The sequence below is a fragment of the Entelurus aequoreus genome, linkage group LG14, assembly GCF_033978785.1.
Source record: "Entelurus aequoreus isolate RoL-2023_Sb linkage group LG14, RoL_Eaeq_v1.1, whole genome shotgun sequence".
NCBI lineage: Eukaryota > Metazoa > Chordata > Actinopteri > Syngnathiformes > Syngnathidae > Entelurus > Entelurus aequoreus.
Window position 1 is genome coordinate 60,719,664 of NC_084744.1, and position 15,952 is coordinate 60,735,615.

At 37.6% G+C, this 15,952-nt stretch overlaps 1 protein-coding gene across 3 annotated transcripts in view; it reads left to right on the plus strand.

The window, feature by feature from the left end:
* Nucleotides 1-8,815: 8,815 nt before the first annotated feature.
* LOC133665155 (solute carrier family 12 member 7-like) overlaps nucleotides 8,816-15,952 on the plus strand; it is a 68,027-nt gene continuing 60,890 nt past the window's right edge. For 2 of the 3 annotated variants that reach the window (XM_062070385.1, XM_062070387.1), the window contains exons 1-2: nucleotides 8,816-8,968; nucleotides 9,129-9,289. In XM_062070385.1, coding sequence (XP_061926369.1) covers nucleotides 8,967-8,968; nucleotides 9,129-9,289 — 163 coding nt within the window. In that variant the 5' untranslated portion in view covers nucleotides 8,816-8,966. The remainder of the gene's footprint in view (nucleotides 8,969-9,128; nucleotides 9,290-15,952) is intronic. The other variant, XM_062070386.1, reaches the window with a different exon arrangement.

A 15,952-nucleotide genomic window follows, 5' to 3' on the forward strand; every position in this document is an offset into this window, starting at 1 on the left:
GCCTTCACCTCAAACCAGGACTGCGAGTGAGCTGAGCTGCAGTTTAAGTTTCTAGAAGGTCAACGGGCTCATAGTGATGTTACTAGTAGTTGACTGGGAGGTGTTTATCATTTGGGGAGAGTCCGCTGCCTGATGCTCACCTGCTAAACACCTATCTGCTCCACGCTGACTACATGCGCTCTGAATACGCACTGCTGATTGGCTGGTAATGCTTCGTGTGTACCAATCAGATGGTTGTGTGGGTGGGACAATGCTGCGTGTGTACCAATCAGATGGTTGTATGGGTGGGACAATGCTGCGTGTGTACCAATCAGATGGTTGTGTGGGTGGGACAATGCTGCGTGTGTACCAATCAGATGGTTGTGTGGGTGGGACAATGCTGCGTGTGTACCAATCAGATGGTTGTGTGGGTGGGACAATGCTGCGTGTGTACCAATCAGATGGTTGTGTGGGTGGGACAATGCTGCGTGTGTACCAATCAGATGGTTGTGTGGGTGGGACAATGCTGCGTGTGTACCAATCAGATGGTTGTGTGGGTGGGACAATGCTGCGTGCTGAGACAGAGGCAGAGGAGCGAAGCAGCTTGTTAAGACTTTAGCAGCTAAAGTTAGCTTTAGCTTAGAAACTCGTTCGGTACACCCCCGTACCGAACCGAAAGCCCCGTACCGAAACGGTTCAATACAAAACACGTACCGTTACACCCCTAGCAGATACAAATGACACATTCATGTTTTTGTGTAATGATGACAACGTATGCTCGCACGGACGATTGACTAGTTGATGGTTTTCTTTTCAAATGTTGGTTCATAGCCGTTGTGCTGCTATGATAGGCCATTTACGCTCGACACAGTGTGCATACAACAACATTATTAGGCCGTTTATTGAAATACTCCCACACTTTTCACCACTTTTGGCATGCTTTTCCCCCCTCACTCGCACCACTCGCAACGTCTGCTTTGATCGTCTGCTTTGATCGTCTGCTTTGCGCTTCGCCATGACGGTAGTGTGACGTAAATATGCGACGCGTCGATGCACAAAAACGGCGTCGACGTATTTACGTAACCGATGACGTCGACTATGTCGACGCGTCGTTTCAGCCTTACTAATTAGTTACTATGGTAATGTAAGTCACAGCAGATCAGACGAGGCATCAAGCAGTGTGGGCGGGAAGCGTTTCCACAGACGCGGAAGGAGATTTTCACAACAAAGTTCTAAAGCTTAGTGATATCTCAGATTGTAGGTGGGTTTATTTTGTATCCTTCGCGTTCATATTTCACTGTTTGTTGCGTTTTAGTTGATTGTAAAATATGTCGATCGAAAAAGGGTGTGACATTCATATGTTGTCAATATTCACTGTTTTATCCTTCATAGAAAAATGGTTAAATCCCATTACGTTTTTTTAAGGCGGTCTGTCATAACGTTTTTAGCATTCAATCAGACATTATTGGGAGGTTTTGTATTAGTGTTCCTAAAAATAGATATACCGGCCCCCCGACACATTTTTTTTCTCTAAATGTGGCCCACGAGTCAAAATAATTGCCCGGGCCTGTTTTAGCTTGTCCTGAAGAATTTGGAGGTAATCCACCAGTTCCATTGGCAGCAAAACAGGCCCATAGCATAATACTACCACCACCATGCTTGACGGTAGGAATGGTGTTCCTGGGATTAAAGGCCTCACCTTTTCTCCTCCAAACATATTGCTGGGTATTGTGGCCAAACACCTCCATTTTTGTTTCATCTGACCACAGAACTTTCCTCCAGAAGGTCTTATCTTTGTCCATGTGGTGTCAGGTGAAACAAAAATGGAGCTGTTTGGCCACAACACCCAGCAATATGTTTGACATTGCTGTATGTATACTTTTGACCCTCACATTTTCAGTAGAGCCATAATAAATTCATAAAAGAAGCAAACTTCATGAATGTTTTTTGTGACCAACAAGTATGTGCTCCAATCACTACATCACAAAAAAATAAGACTTGTAGAAATGATTGGAAACTCAAGACAGCCATGACATGATGTTCTTATTAGAGATGTCCGATAAATGCTTTAAAATGTAATATCGTAAATTATCGGTATCGTTTTTTTTATTATCTGTATCGTTTTTTTGTTTTGTTTGTTTTTTTAATTAAATCAACATAAAAAACACAAGACACACTTACAATTAGTGCACCAACCCAAAAAACCTCCCTGCTCCCACATTATATATCAATATATATCAATACAGTCTGCAAGGGATACAGTCCGTAAGCTGCTGCTCCACTAATAGTACTAACCTTTAACAGTTAATTTTACTAATTTTCATTAATTACTAGTTTCTATGTAACTGTTTTTATATTGTTTTACTTTCTTTTTTATTCAAGAAAATGTTTTTAATTTATTTATCTTATTTTATTTTTTATTTTTTAAAAGGACCTTATCTTCACCATACCTGGGGCCGTACTTATCAAGCTTCTTAGAATGACTCCTAAGAAGTCTGCTAAGAGTTGACTTAAGAGTAAATAAATTCTTGGCTGAAAGCTGCACTTAAAAGTTAGTTATCAAGCGTCTTACTCACACTTTCAGCAAAGTGTAGGACTGAATCTTAAGTGTCACACTCAGAGCTGAATTACGACATTACTATGTGCCGTAAACGCAATTTTAGGTGACGTCATTTCTGTGTCCATAGAAATGACCAATCACGGAAGGGAATCCCTTGTCTAAGAATAAAGAAATATCTTGGAAATATTGAAGTGGACAATGGGAGTGTATATTTTGACAATAAACTACAAAATAATACAAAACAAACTAGTCCCCGCCGGCACTCACGCTACCGCTCCCTCTCTTCTCTCGCCCACACACTCACTGACGTCACTCACGTCACGGCCACACACATACGCTACTGTCATAACATTTTCTTTCCAATTCATTAATTAGGCAACTCATTTGAAACTGGTGTGGGTGGCTCTATATATACTAGCCCACTGCAGACACATGCAGAAATCAACAAGGAATCGAAAAGTATTAAATCTGTGACAAAAATAATATCCGCATTGTTCCGTTCCATGAACGTTGGCGCACGTCTCTCTCGCCTCAGTGCCATCCCCTGCTGGCAACTCCTAGCCACTTAAGACACCTCTGAAGGTCTCTTAAATATCGTGGAGAGTAGGAGTGATTCTTAGACTTAAGAACGTTGATAAAAAGCTTTTATTCTTAAGTTTGAGAGTAGGACTAAATTTCGCAAATTCTCAGGACTTAAGTGTAAAATGGCACTCTAAGAAGCTTGATAAGTACGGCCCCTGGTTGTCCAAATTAGGCATGATAATGTGTTAATTCCACCACTGTATATATCGGTATCGGTTGATATCAGTAATTAAGAGTTGGACAATATCGGATATCTGCAAAAATGATGCCTAATTTGGACAACCAGGTATGGTGAAGATAAGGTCCTTTAAAAAAAAAAAAATTAAATAAATTAAAAACATTTTCTTGAATAAAAAAGAAAGTAAAACAATATAAAAACAGTTACATAGAAACTAGTAATGAATGAAAATGAGTCAAATGAAGTGTTAAAGGTTAGTACTATTAGTGGAGCAGCAGCACGCACAATCATGTGTGCTTACGGACTGTATCCCTTACAGACTGTATTGATATATATTGATATATAATGTAGGAAGCAGAATATTAATAACAGAAAGAAACAACCCTTTTGTGTGAATGAGTGTAAATGGGGGAGGGAGGTTTTTTGGCTTGGTGCACTAATTGTAAGTGTATCTTGTGTTTTTTATGTTGATTTAATAAAAAAATTATAATTTTTTAAAAAATGATACCGATAATAAAAAAAACGATACCGATTATTTCCGATATTACATTTTAAAGCATTTATCGGCAGATAATATTGGCAGGCAGATATTATCGGCCATCTCTAGTAATTAAGAGTTGGACAATATCGGGATATCGGCAAAAAGCCATTATCGGACATCCCTAGTTCTTATATATATACATCAATGCATTATATTACACATGATGATGTTCAGAGGTTTGGAAGTAGTGTTTCAGTATTCATGTCCACACTGAACACACCTTGTGAGCTTCCTGTATTGAAAAGAGTGGTCGGGAATGTTTAAGACATGCAACTCCAGTGTGGGAAATAAACATTTCCTGACACATGTGCTGGGTCTCAAAAACATGCCCGTCTCTAATTTCAGTCTTTTAAGTGTGTTTAAAGGCCCAGAATTGATGGACACTTTAGCCTCAATAATCGCCATCTTAGCCGTACAGTGGTTGTTTTTATTTGTGAAAATAAACATGTTTTAACATATGAATGGCCATGTGTGCACACTACTCCAATAGCACTGTGCTCTTGTTTGTTGACCCTATGAAGGGTTAGTTAGTAGAGACTAATAGATGACTGAGATGAAATGATGACTTTATTTTGGGTGCACCCAGCGCCCTCCACAACATGGGAGGTGTTATGTCATTTGTGATGATTGTCCTTGCATAACTCCATGATAACTTTTACAGGAAGCAGTAGAAGGAGCGAGTGTAAGAACGACGCCTTTTCATGAGATCACAATGTATTTATGGCCAGTTCACATCACAAGGATTGTTGGAATAACTACCACAATCCAAAGTGATCCTCCACTGGACTGCAGGCCCCTCATTGAGGGCCACGTGGCCCCCCCGGGGGCTGATGGAGCAGTGTATAATACGTGAACAGTGTTGAAGGGGTTAATATGGCCCTATTACTGGATGAAAAGAAGAGGGGGGGTATTCATTTTGCAATGCAGTCTGCTGAAAATGATAGAAAGCGCCACTTCGACATAACAGCTGACGGGGTGGTCAAAATTGGAATGGCCACAAAGCACATTTTGAGATTTTCATCACTCTAGTGCCATATGGCGGCTAAAATGGATAGTGCACCACCCCAATTCGTCACATTTCATGTGTCAGGTAAACCGTGACAAATGGGGCCATATGAATCCCCTTTCTACTGTATATATATATATATATATATATATATATATATATATATATATATATATATATATATATATATATATATATATATATATATATATATATATATATATTTATATATATATATATATATATATATATATATATATATATATATATATATATATATATATATATATATATATATATATATATATATGTATGTATGTGTATATATACATATGTATATGTATGTATGTGTATATATACATATGTATATATATGTATGTGTATATATACATATGTATATATATGTATGTGTATATATATATGTATACATATATATGTACATATGTATATATATGTATGTGTATATATATATATGTATACATATACATGTATACATATGTTTATGTGTATATATATATATACATATATATATATATACATACATGTATATACACATACATACATACATACATATGTATGTATATATACATACATATGTATGTATATATACATACATACATACATATGTATGTGTATATATACATACACTATGTATATATATATATATATATATATATATATATTTTTTTTTTTTTTTTTTTGTGGTCATATTTATAGACTTTTAGGTGCCAGCAGATGGCGCAATTGGACCTCTCATTGCATAACAAAACAATATACATACTTTAGCAGGAATTTCACTCAAATAATCAAAGTATTTCTTATACCCGACACACACACACACACACACATATATATATATATATATATATATATATATATATATATATATATATATATATATATATATATATATATATATATATATATATATATATATATATATATATATATATATATATATATACTCACACACACACACAGAGAAGAACGCTTTGGTTTTTGTGCTTCAAAATAAAAGGAAACTATTTTTTTGTTGTATTGTTTTTAAATTTTCATTCATAAAAATACATTTTAAAGCCCAAAACATACACTGGTGCGTGTACCTTCCGTTCATTCTAGTTCCAATTTGGAAACGCAAATAAAAAACAACAAAATGAGGGCCGTTTTTCCATTTTTATTATCTATGGCAGATTTGAAAACCAACAAAAAAGGGTTTATTTTCATTTAAATATTGCCATAAAATTGGATTTTGTGCCGTTTTCCTTTCATGGATTTGTATTTTCCCAAATAAACACAAAAATACAATTTATGTTCATGCAAAATGCAAAAATGCGTGTTTATCTGTGTGCTGACAAATTGAACCGGAAGCAGTATTTAAAGCTTTAGTTTTTAGCATAACGCTCCGTGTTCATTCTACTTCGAATTCTCTAATGCCAATCAAAAAACACATTTTGGGCCATTTTTTTCTATTTTAATTTCTTGAAACAAAAGTCGGACAACTATTTTTAATGACACTTTTTTAAAACAACAATAGCCTTAAAAAACTTTATTTAAAAAAAAAAAAAAAACATGCTAAACGCAAAAGAAAAGCTTCCGGTTCCATTTGTCATCACACAGATAAAAACGTATATTCGATTTTTGTGTTTATCTGGAAAAATAAAAAAAGGAAAACTGCACAAAATCCAATGTTATGGCAATATTTTAATGAAAATCTCAATATTTTTGGTTTGTTTTAAAATCTGCCATAAAGTGTTGAAAATCGAAAAACGGCCCTAATTTTGTGTAACCTATTTTTATGGACTTGCCTCTTTGTGATGTTTAGTTCCTGTTATAAGCTGTTATACCAGACCTGGGCAAATGAAGGCCCGGGGGCCACATGCGGCCCGTTAAGCTTTTCAATCTGGCCCGCCGGACATTCCCAAATCATTTTTTTACATCTTTAATATGGAAACTAGCTGCCATTATGATGTGCAGTGATGTTTTCTAATTACCATAAGTCTTGAACTATACTAAGTATTTCAATGGTTGCAATCTGTGCTTTTGCATGATATTTTAGTGACTAGTGTTGTCCTGATACCAATATTATTTCGGTACTTTTCGATACTTTTCTAAATAAACGGCACCAGAAAAAATTGCATTATTGGCTTTATTTGAACAAAACATCTTAGGGTGTGGCGGACCGGTACTTTTCAGAGGCGGTATGGTACAGAATATGATTCATTAGTATCGCGGTAATATACTAATACCGCTATACCGTACAACCCTACTAGTTACTATGGTTATCTATGTCACAGTAGGTCAGACCAGGCACCAAGCAGTGTGGGTGGGGAGTGTTTCCACAGAGTGTCAGCCTGAATTGTGGGTGTCAGGGACACACGTGGAAGGAGATTTTTACAAGAAAGTTCTAAAGCTTAGTGATATATCACATACATCAGATTGTAGGTGTTTTTTGTTTTCTTACCCTTCGCGATCATATTTCACTGTTTGTTGCATTTTGCTTGATTGTATAATATGATTGCGAGGGGGTGTGACGTTCATATGTTCTCAATATTCAGGGTTTTATCGTTCATACAAAAATTTAAAATTCCATTTTTAAGGCGATCTGTCATAACATTTTTAGCATTCAATCAGACATTATTGTGAGGTTTTTGTATTAGTTTCCCTAAAAATAGATATACCGGCCCCCAGACACATTTTTTTCTCTAAATGTGGCCCCTGAGTCAAAATAATTGCCCAGGCCTGTTATACCAGTGTTTTTCAACCACTGTGCTGTGGCACACTAGTGTGCCTATTAGGGTTAAAAATATTTTTTGCAAAGCAGTAATTATAGTCTGCAAATGATGTGTTGTTGTTGTTGAGTGTCTGTGCTGTCTAGAGCTCGGCGGAGTAACCGTGTAATACTCTTCCATATCAGTAGGTGGCAGCAGGTAGCTAATTGCTTTGTTGATGTCGGAAACAGCGGGAGGCAGGGTGCAGGTAAAAAGGTGTCTAATGCTTAAACCAAAAATAAACAAAAGGTGAGTGCCCCTAAGAAAAGACATTGAAGCTTAGGGAAGGCTATGCAGAACCAAACTACAACTGAGCTGGCTACAAAGTCAACAAAAACTGAATTCTGGATGACAGCAAAGACTTACTGTGGAGCAAAGACGGCGTCCACAATGTACATCCGAACACGACATGACAATCAACAGTGTCCCCACAAAGAAGGATAAAAACAAGTGAAATATTCTTGATTGCTAAAACAAAGTAGATGCGGGTAATATCGCTCAAAGGAAGACATGAAACTGCTACAGGAAAATACCAAAATAAGAAGTAAAACACTACAGACAGGAAAACAGCAAAAAAGTCCAAATAAGTCAGTGTGTGATGTGACAGGTGGTGACAGTACACTTACTTTGAGTCAAGATCTATATTGATGCATGGTTGTTTGTTTTAAAGTATTATCCAACGACCTTTCACTGTCAACTGAGTTTAATTTTTTTGAATGTTTTCTGCTGGTGGTGTGCCTCCGGATTTTTTCAACGCAAAAAATGTGCCTTGGCTCAAAAAAGGTTGACAAACACTGCTTATTATGCCTTGAGCTCTTATTTTGAAGGCGCTACGAGCGGAAGTGGTGACACGTTGTGGTGGAGCGGAGTTTTGAAAAGAAAGGAATTAAAGTGGTCCTCGTGTAAAACTGGTGTTTGTTATTTTGTACTTTTATACAGTATAGGCGACGTATATAAACCCTCGGTTACATTTGTTGTTTTGATTTGCGTTTGAGAATTGGAAGGAGAATGAGCGGAAGGTACACGCCCCGTATTGACGCAGGCAGGGCCAGATCTGTGGTCTAGCGCGTTCAGTCACGGTTGCATGTCCAGTGCTCTGGAGAAGTGTGAAAACCTTACATTTAATTGCTCCTTCCTGTTGTTTTTTTCTGTTTGTGCTTGGAAAAAATATACTTTAAATCCTTATTCCCTGCTTCCAAAGCGCGCGCTTTCACAACATGAAGTCCAACACCTCGGCTCTACCCACAATGCACTGCGGCCAAGGTAACACCCACTCTGTTGACTAGTGGCAAAGCCGAGGCTGACGCGGCCAGCCTGCGGAGAGAAGACGACTCTCCCGCCTCACTTCGTCCATGTGAGTTGTTGTTGTTGTTGTCTGGGAACTGGGAAGACACTTTTGTGGATTGTTTCTCCACCTTTTGACACTCCGAGCAAGGTGGGCGGGGGAGGAAGGGCGTAAGTCTGCAGTCTGGGTCACGGAGGAGTGAACTTTGGATCTCTTCTGCCGTGCTCAGGCGACCAAGATGCCCACCAACTTCACCGTGGTGCCGGTGCAAGACGCCGAGGGCGGCGCGGCGGCGACGGCGACGGGAGGCGGCAAACCCGCCACCCTCGACCAGGTGTTCGTGGACGGGGACAAAGACGACAACTCGGACGGATCCCAGTCAGGTGGGAGGTAAAGGGCAGGTGATCTCGCAATGCATTGTGGGACTTCCGCCCCCGCCATTTCTCACGCTTTTGTTTACATGGGAACTATTATTTACCATTAATATATACACTATTAATATATACACTACTATTCCATTAATATATACACTATTATTCCATTAATATATACACTATTATTCTATTAATATATACACTATTATTCCATTAATATATACACTATTATTCCATTAATATATACACTGTTATTAATATATACACTATTATTCTATTAATATATACACTATTATTCCATTAATATATACACTGTTATTAATATATACACTATTATTCCATTAATATATACACTATTATTCTATTAATATATACACTATTATTCCATTAATATATACACTATTATTCTATTAATATATACACTATTATTCCATTAATATATACACTATTATTCCATTAATCAGACTACAGCAGGGGTTCTTAAACTATTTGACCTCAGGGCCCATTGATTGATTGATTGAGACTTTTATTAGTAGATTGCACAGTACGGTACATATTCCGTACAATTGACCACTAAATGGTAACACCCCAATAAGTTTTTCAACTTCTTTAAGTCGGGGTCCACGTTAGGATCAATTCATGGTACAAATTAGGGCTGCAACAACTAATCGATTAAAATCGATTATAAAAATAGTTGGCGATTAATTTAATCATCGATTCGTTGGAGCTATGCTATGCGCATGCACAGAGGCTACTTTTAAAAATAAAATAAAAAATTGTAATAAACCTTTATAAACTGCAACATGTACAAACAGCTGAGAAACAATAATCAAAATTAGTATGGTGCCAGTATGCTGTTTTTCCCCCCAATAAAATACTGGTAAGGATAGAAATGTAGTTTGTCTCTTTTATCTGATTATTAATCGATTAATCGAAGCAATAATCGACAGATTAATCGATTATCAAATTAGTTGTTAGTTGCAGCCCTAATACAAATATATACTATCATCATCATCATAATGCAGTCATCACACAAGATAATCATCAGAGTATATACATTGAATTATTTACATTATTTACAATGTGGAGGGGGGGGGTTAGGTTTGGTTGATATGCGAAGTGAATTATATTTATATAGCGCTTTTTCTCTAGTGACTCAAAGCACTTTACATAGTGAAAGCCAATATCTAAGTTACATTTAAACCAGTGTTGGTGGCACTGGGAGCAGGTGGGTAAAGTGTCTTGCCCAAGGACACAACGGCTGTGACTAGAATGGTGGAAGTGGGGATCGAACCTGGAACCCTCAAGTTGCTGGCCCGGCCACTCTACCAACCGAGCCATACCGCTCAGCACTTCAGTCATCAACAATTGCATCATCAGAGAAATGGACATTGAAACAGTGTAGGACTGACTTGGTAGGATATGTACAGCAAGTAGTGGACATAGAGAGAGAGATCAGACAGCATAAGAACCAGTATATACATTTGATTATTTACAATCCCAAGAGGTATGATGAGGAAGGGAGGGTGTTAGTTTAGGGTTGTAGTTGCCTGGAGGTGTTGTTTTAGTGCGCTTTTGAAGGAGGATAGAGATGCCCTTTCTTTTACACCTGTTGGGAGCGCATTCCACATTGATGTGGCATAGAAGGAGAATGAGTTAAGATCTTTGTTAGATCAGAATCTGGGTTTAACGTGGTTAGTGGAGCTCCCCCTGGTGTTGTGGTTAGGGCGGTCATTTACGTTATGTACTTCGGTATCAGGGAGGTGTAGCGGATTTTATAGACCAGGCTCAGTGCAAGTTGTTTTACTCTGTCCTCCACCCTGAGCACCTCTGTAGCCAGCCCACTTTGGAGAAGTGGGCTGGCTACAGAGGTGCCCACGCAAATGTTAACACTTGGTTTTAATCATATGCAATAATTGTGTGAATGTTTGAAACACTCCCACATACATGCTTTTCTACACCAAAATTCATCTATTTATTTAACTTATTATTATTCCTCTCCAGATTTTGGCACGCTCTGCCTTCCACATTTTTCACCCGATTCAAAGCGTTCCAACTTCAAACTGTTCAGCCTATTCGGGAATCGCGGGCTATCCCTTGGAAAATTCCCAGATTTCCCAGAATTCCAGTTTTTCCGGAACATTTTTCCCATTCAAAATTAATTGGTCATTTTTCAAACTTCTGCCATTCTAACATTTTTCAACCTATTCAAACCATTCCACCATTCTGGAAATGTTAAACTTCTCCTATTCCAAGTTCAAAACAATTTCAGGATTTCCCAGAATTCCAGGTTTTCCGAGACATGTTTCCCATTCAGAATGAATTGGCCATTTTTCAAACTTCAACATTTTTCAACCTATTCCAACCATTCCACCATTCTGGAAATGTTAAACTTCTCCTTTTCCAAGTTCAAAAAAGTTCCAGGATTTCCCAGAATTCCATGTTTTCCAGGACATTTTTCCCATTCAGAATGAATTGGCCATTTTTCAAACTTCTACCATTCTCACATTTTTCAACCTATTCAAACCATTCCACCTCAAACATATTCCACCATTCTGGAAATTTTAAACTTCTCCTTTAACAAGTTCAAAAAAATTCCAGGATTTCCCAGAATTCCAGGTTTTCCGGGACATGTTTCCCATTCAGAATTAATTGGCCATTTTTCAAACGTCAACATTTTTCAACCTATTCAAACCATTCCACCTTCAACACATTCCACCATTCTGGAAATGTTAAACTTCTCCTTTTCCAAGTTAAAAGAAATTCCAGGATTTCCCAGAATTCCATGTTTTCCGGGACATTTTTCCCATTCAGAATGAATTGGCCATTTTTTAAACTTCTACTATTCTCACATTTTTCAACCTATTCAAACCATTCCACCTTCAACATATTCCACCATTCTGGACATTTTAAACTTCTCCTTTAACAAGTTCAAAAAAATTCCAGGATTTCCCAGAATTCCAGGTATTCAGGGACATTTTTCCCATTCAGAATGAATTGGCCATTTATCCAACTTCAACATTTTTCAACCTATTCAAACCATTCCACCTTCAACACATTCCACCATTCTGGAAATGTTAAACTTCTCCTTTTCCAAGTTCAAAAAATGCCAGGATTTCCCAGAATTCCATGTTTTCCGGGACATTGTTCCCATTCAAAAGGAATTGGCCACTTTTCAAACTTCTACCATTCTCACATTTTTTAACCTATTCAAACCATTCCACCTTCAACATATTCCACCATTCTGGAAATGTTAAGTTTCTCCTTTTACAAGTTCAAAAAAATTCCAGGATTTCCAAGAATTCCAGGTTTTCCGGGACATTTTTCCCATTCAGAATGAATTGGCCATTTTTCAAACTTCCACATTCTTCAACCCATTCAAACTATTCCACCTTCAACACATTCCAACATTCTGGAAATTTTTAACTTCCCTTTTCCAAGTTTAAAAAAATTCCAGGATTTTCCAGAATTCCTGCTTTTCCAAAGCCCTATTTCCACCCTTTTTTCTGGCGACGACTCCTCACACATTTTTCAACGCATTTCAACCGTTCCACCGTCAAAACATTCCTCTTAATCAGGACAAAAAACTAAGTTGTTTTTTGAACTGGAAAAATTCCCGGTTCCCCGGAAATTCCAGGAATTCCATTTCTCAATTCAACATGTTACTACTTCAACATTTCTCGACAGATTTGAAAAATTCCAACACCAACCATTTCAAGTCATTCTGACCATTCAAGTTTTTTTTGACCATTTTCAGATAAATTCCCGCTTTTACCGAAATTACCAATTTTTCTGAAATTCCCATTGAAATGAATGGGACATTCTTCAAAGTTCCACAACTTCCACATTTTTCATCTGATTCAAACTGTTCCAACTTCAAAATATTCAGCCTGTTCTGGAATTGTGTGCTCTACTTCAACAATTCTAAAAAAAAAATTCCCGGATTACCCATAATTCCTTTTTTTTTTTTGCATTTTCCCTATTCAAAATGAATTGGCCATTTTTCAAACTTCCACATTCTTCAACCCATTCCACCTTCAACACATTCCACGATTTTGGAAATTCAAACTACCCTTTTCCCTTAGTTAAAAAAAAAATCCAGATTTTTCTGAAATTCCCTAATACCATTTACTACTTCAACATTTCTTGCCCGATTTAAACAATTCCAACACAAACCAATTCAGCTCATTCAGGACATTCATGCTCCTAATCATTTTCAAAAAATCCTGCTTTTCCTAAAATTCCCACATTTCCAGGAAGTTCCCATTGACATGAATGGGATATTTTTCCAAGTTGCACAATTCCCACATTTTTCAACCTATTCAAACCATTCCAACATCAACACATTCCACTCATCCTGGACATTCAAACTACCACTTTCCCAAGTTTCTAACCAAATTCTGGTATGGATGTGATACCAAGTAGTTACAGGATCATACATTGGTCATATTCAAAGTCCTCATGTGTCCAGGGACATACTTACTGACTTTATAAACATAATATGGATTTTAAAAAAAGGTCAAAATATTTTGCGACGATGAAAAATATCGATTTAATCATAGAAGTATCGACTAGATACCCCCCTGTACTTGGTATCATTACAGTGGATGTCAGGTGTAGATCCACCCATGGCATTTGTTTACATTCAGGAGCGCTATCTTTTGTTAGCTCTGAGCTATCGTATCCTCTTACGGTGTGTAGTGAAGCATGTTTAGCTATTCCTCGTCCTCCAGTGATAATAGTACTTGTAAGAAACTTACCTTATTTGTCGCCATGGAGACAAGGATTAGTGATTTAGAAGTAACTAAAACACTGCGGACTGCGGATGGATGTTAGCTGATGATAGCTAACGCTAATCTATAATGAAAAGACAGTTTTTAAGACAGCCCTCTTATTGCAGTTATATTTAAACACATATGTCCAATAATTTGAACATTAGCTTGTAGAATAATAATTATAATAATAATAGATTTTATTTGTAAAAGCACTTTACATTGAGTAAACAACCTCAAAGGGCTACAGTGTATTAAAAAAAATATGTAAATAAATAAATAAAATAGAAAAGATAATTAAAAAAAACTAAAAACTATTATAGCCAAAAAGCTAAAACTAGTATGTATACATCTAAAAAAAAAAGGCTTTTTTTAAAAGAAGGGTTTTTAAGAGAATATATTGAAAAGTTGCCCTCCTGACCTTGTGGTAAACACATGGCACAAGAAAAGGAGAGCACGGAGGAGCTCACACACACAAAACGCTGACTGGACAAAACGCCACACGCATCAACAATAACATTCTACCGGCATTTTCCATCTTTCCACCAGTGTCATGTTTCAGGGTGTCACCATCTTTATACTGAGATCCAAATCTAAAAAACTATAAAATTGTGCATTATTGATAACTGTTGCAGACCACCATGTTTAAATGAGGAGTTTGCCTGTGCTGCCATGGAGACACTCATTTACTGCTATGGTATGCTCTTTGTCATGGCACAAGTACAGCAAAATGGCATTTGTCCACCACAAGATGAGACAAACAAACATTGTACAGGGAACAGAACAGGAACGCTGATGGGTCGCCTCGTAGAAGGTGGGGAAAAAGGTAGACGCTGGGGGAGGATGAGTAAACTTGTTTTTTAAAAAGTCCATTTCAGACTGGGCCCCTATTGAAGGGGGTCCCAGTCTGGGGTGAGAACAACAACTCAATCTCCCACCTGGGCCAGTCTGTTATGGTCTGGAACACGCAGCAGGCCTCTACAACTTTTTCTGGACAGTTTGGAAGCAGTCCTGCACCGGGATTTGGCCACCGAATTTAGTCATTTTAGCATTAGCGATTTTAACACCTCTGAATTTGGCAATGAGAACTACAACTAAGATGAACGTCACAATCAAACAGCTGGTGCGTAATAAGCACAATACTTACAGTACAGACACTTTGTCGGGCGCAACATAAACCATTCCTGGAAAAAGCGACTTCCTAGTTAGACGACGTACCATAGATATCCTGTACCAATGATTCTCAGACTGTTCTTCCGCATGAGAAACGGAGTGTGCTAACTAATAATAATAACAATAATAGATTTTATTTGTAAAAAGCACTTTATATTGAGTAAACAATCTCAAAGTGCTACAGTGTATTAAAAAAAAAAAAAGATAATAAAGAAATAAATAAAAATAAAAACTAGAACAGCCAAATAGCTATAACTAGTATGCATATATCTAAAAAAAGGCTTTTTGAAAAAGAAGGGCTTTTAAGCCTTTTTTAAAAGCATCCACAGTCTGTGGTGCCCTCAGGTGGTCAGGGAGAGCGTTCCACAGACTGGGAGCGGCGGAGCAGAAAGCCCGGTCTCCCATTGTTCGGAGCTTTGTCCTCGGAGGTTGGAGGAGGTTAGCCTGTCCGTAGCGGATGTGTAGTGTGGAGGATTTGGGGGTGAGTAGTTCTTTGAGGTAGAGGGGGGCATTTCCATGGAGGTACTGGTGGGTTAGCGGGGCTAAAAGCCTGGGATATCGAGCCAATAGCCAGTACTTTGTTTGGGCTGTCAGGGAGTGATCTTTACCAACGTGCACATGGCCCAGCGACACTGCATGGCCTCCGTCACACGTTTAGCTTGATGCTAATTTACATTGGATTTGCCATAGACAGGCTACTATTAGCATTAGCGATTTTGCATGGCGATTTTAAA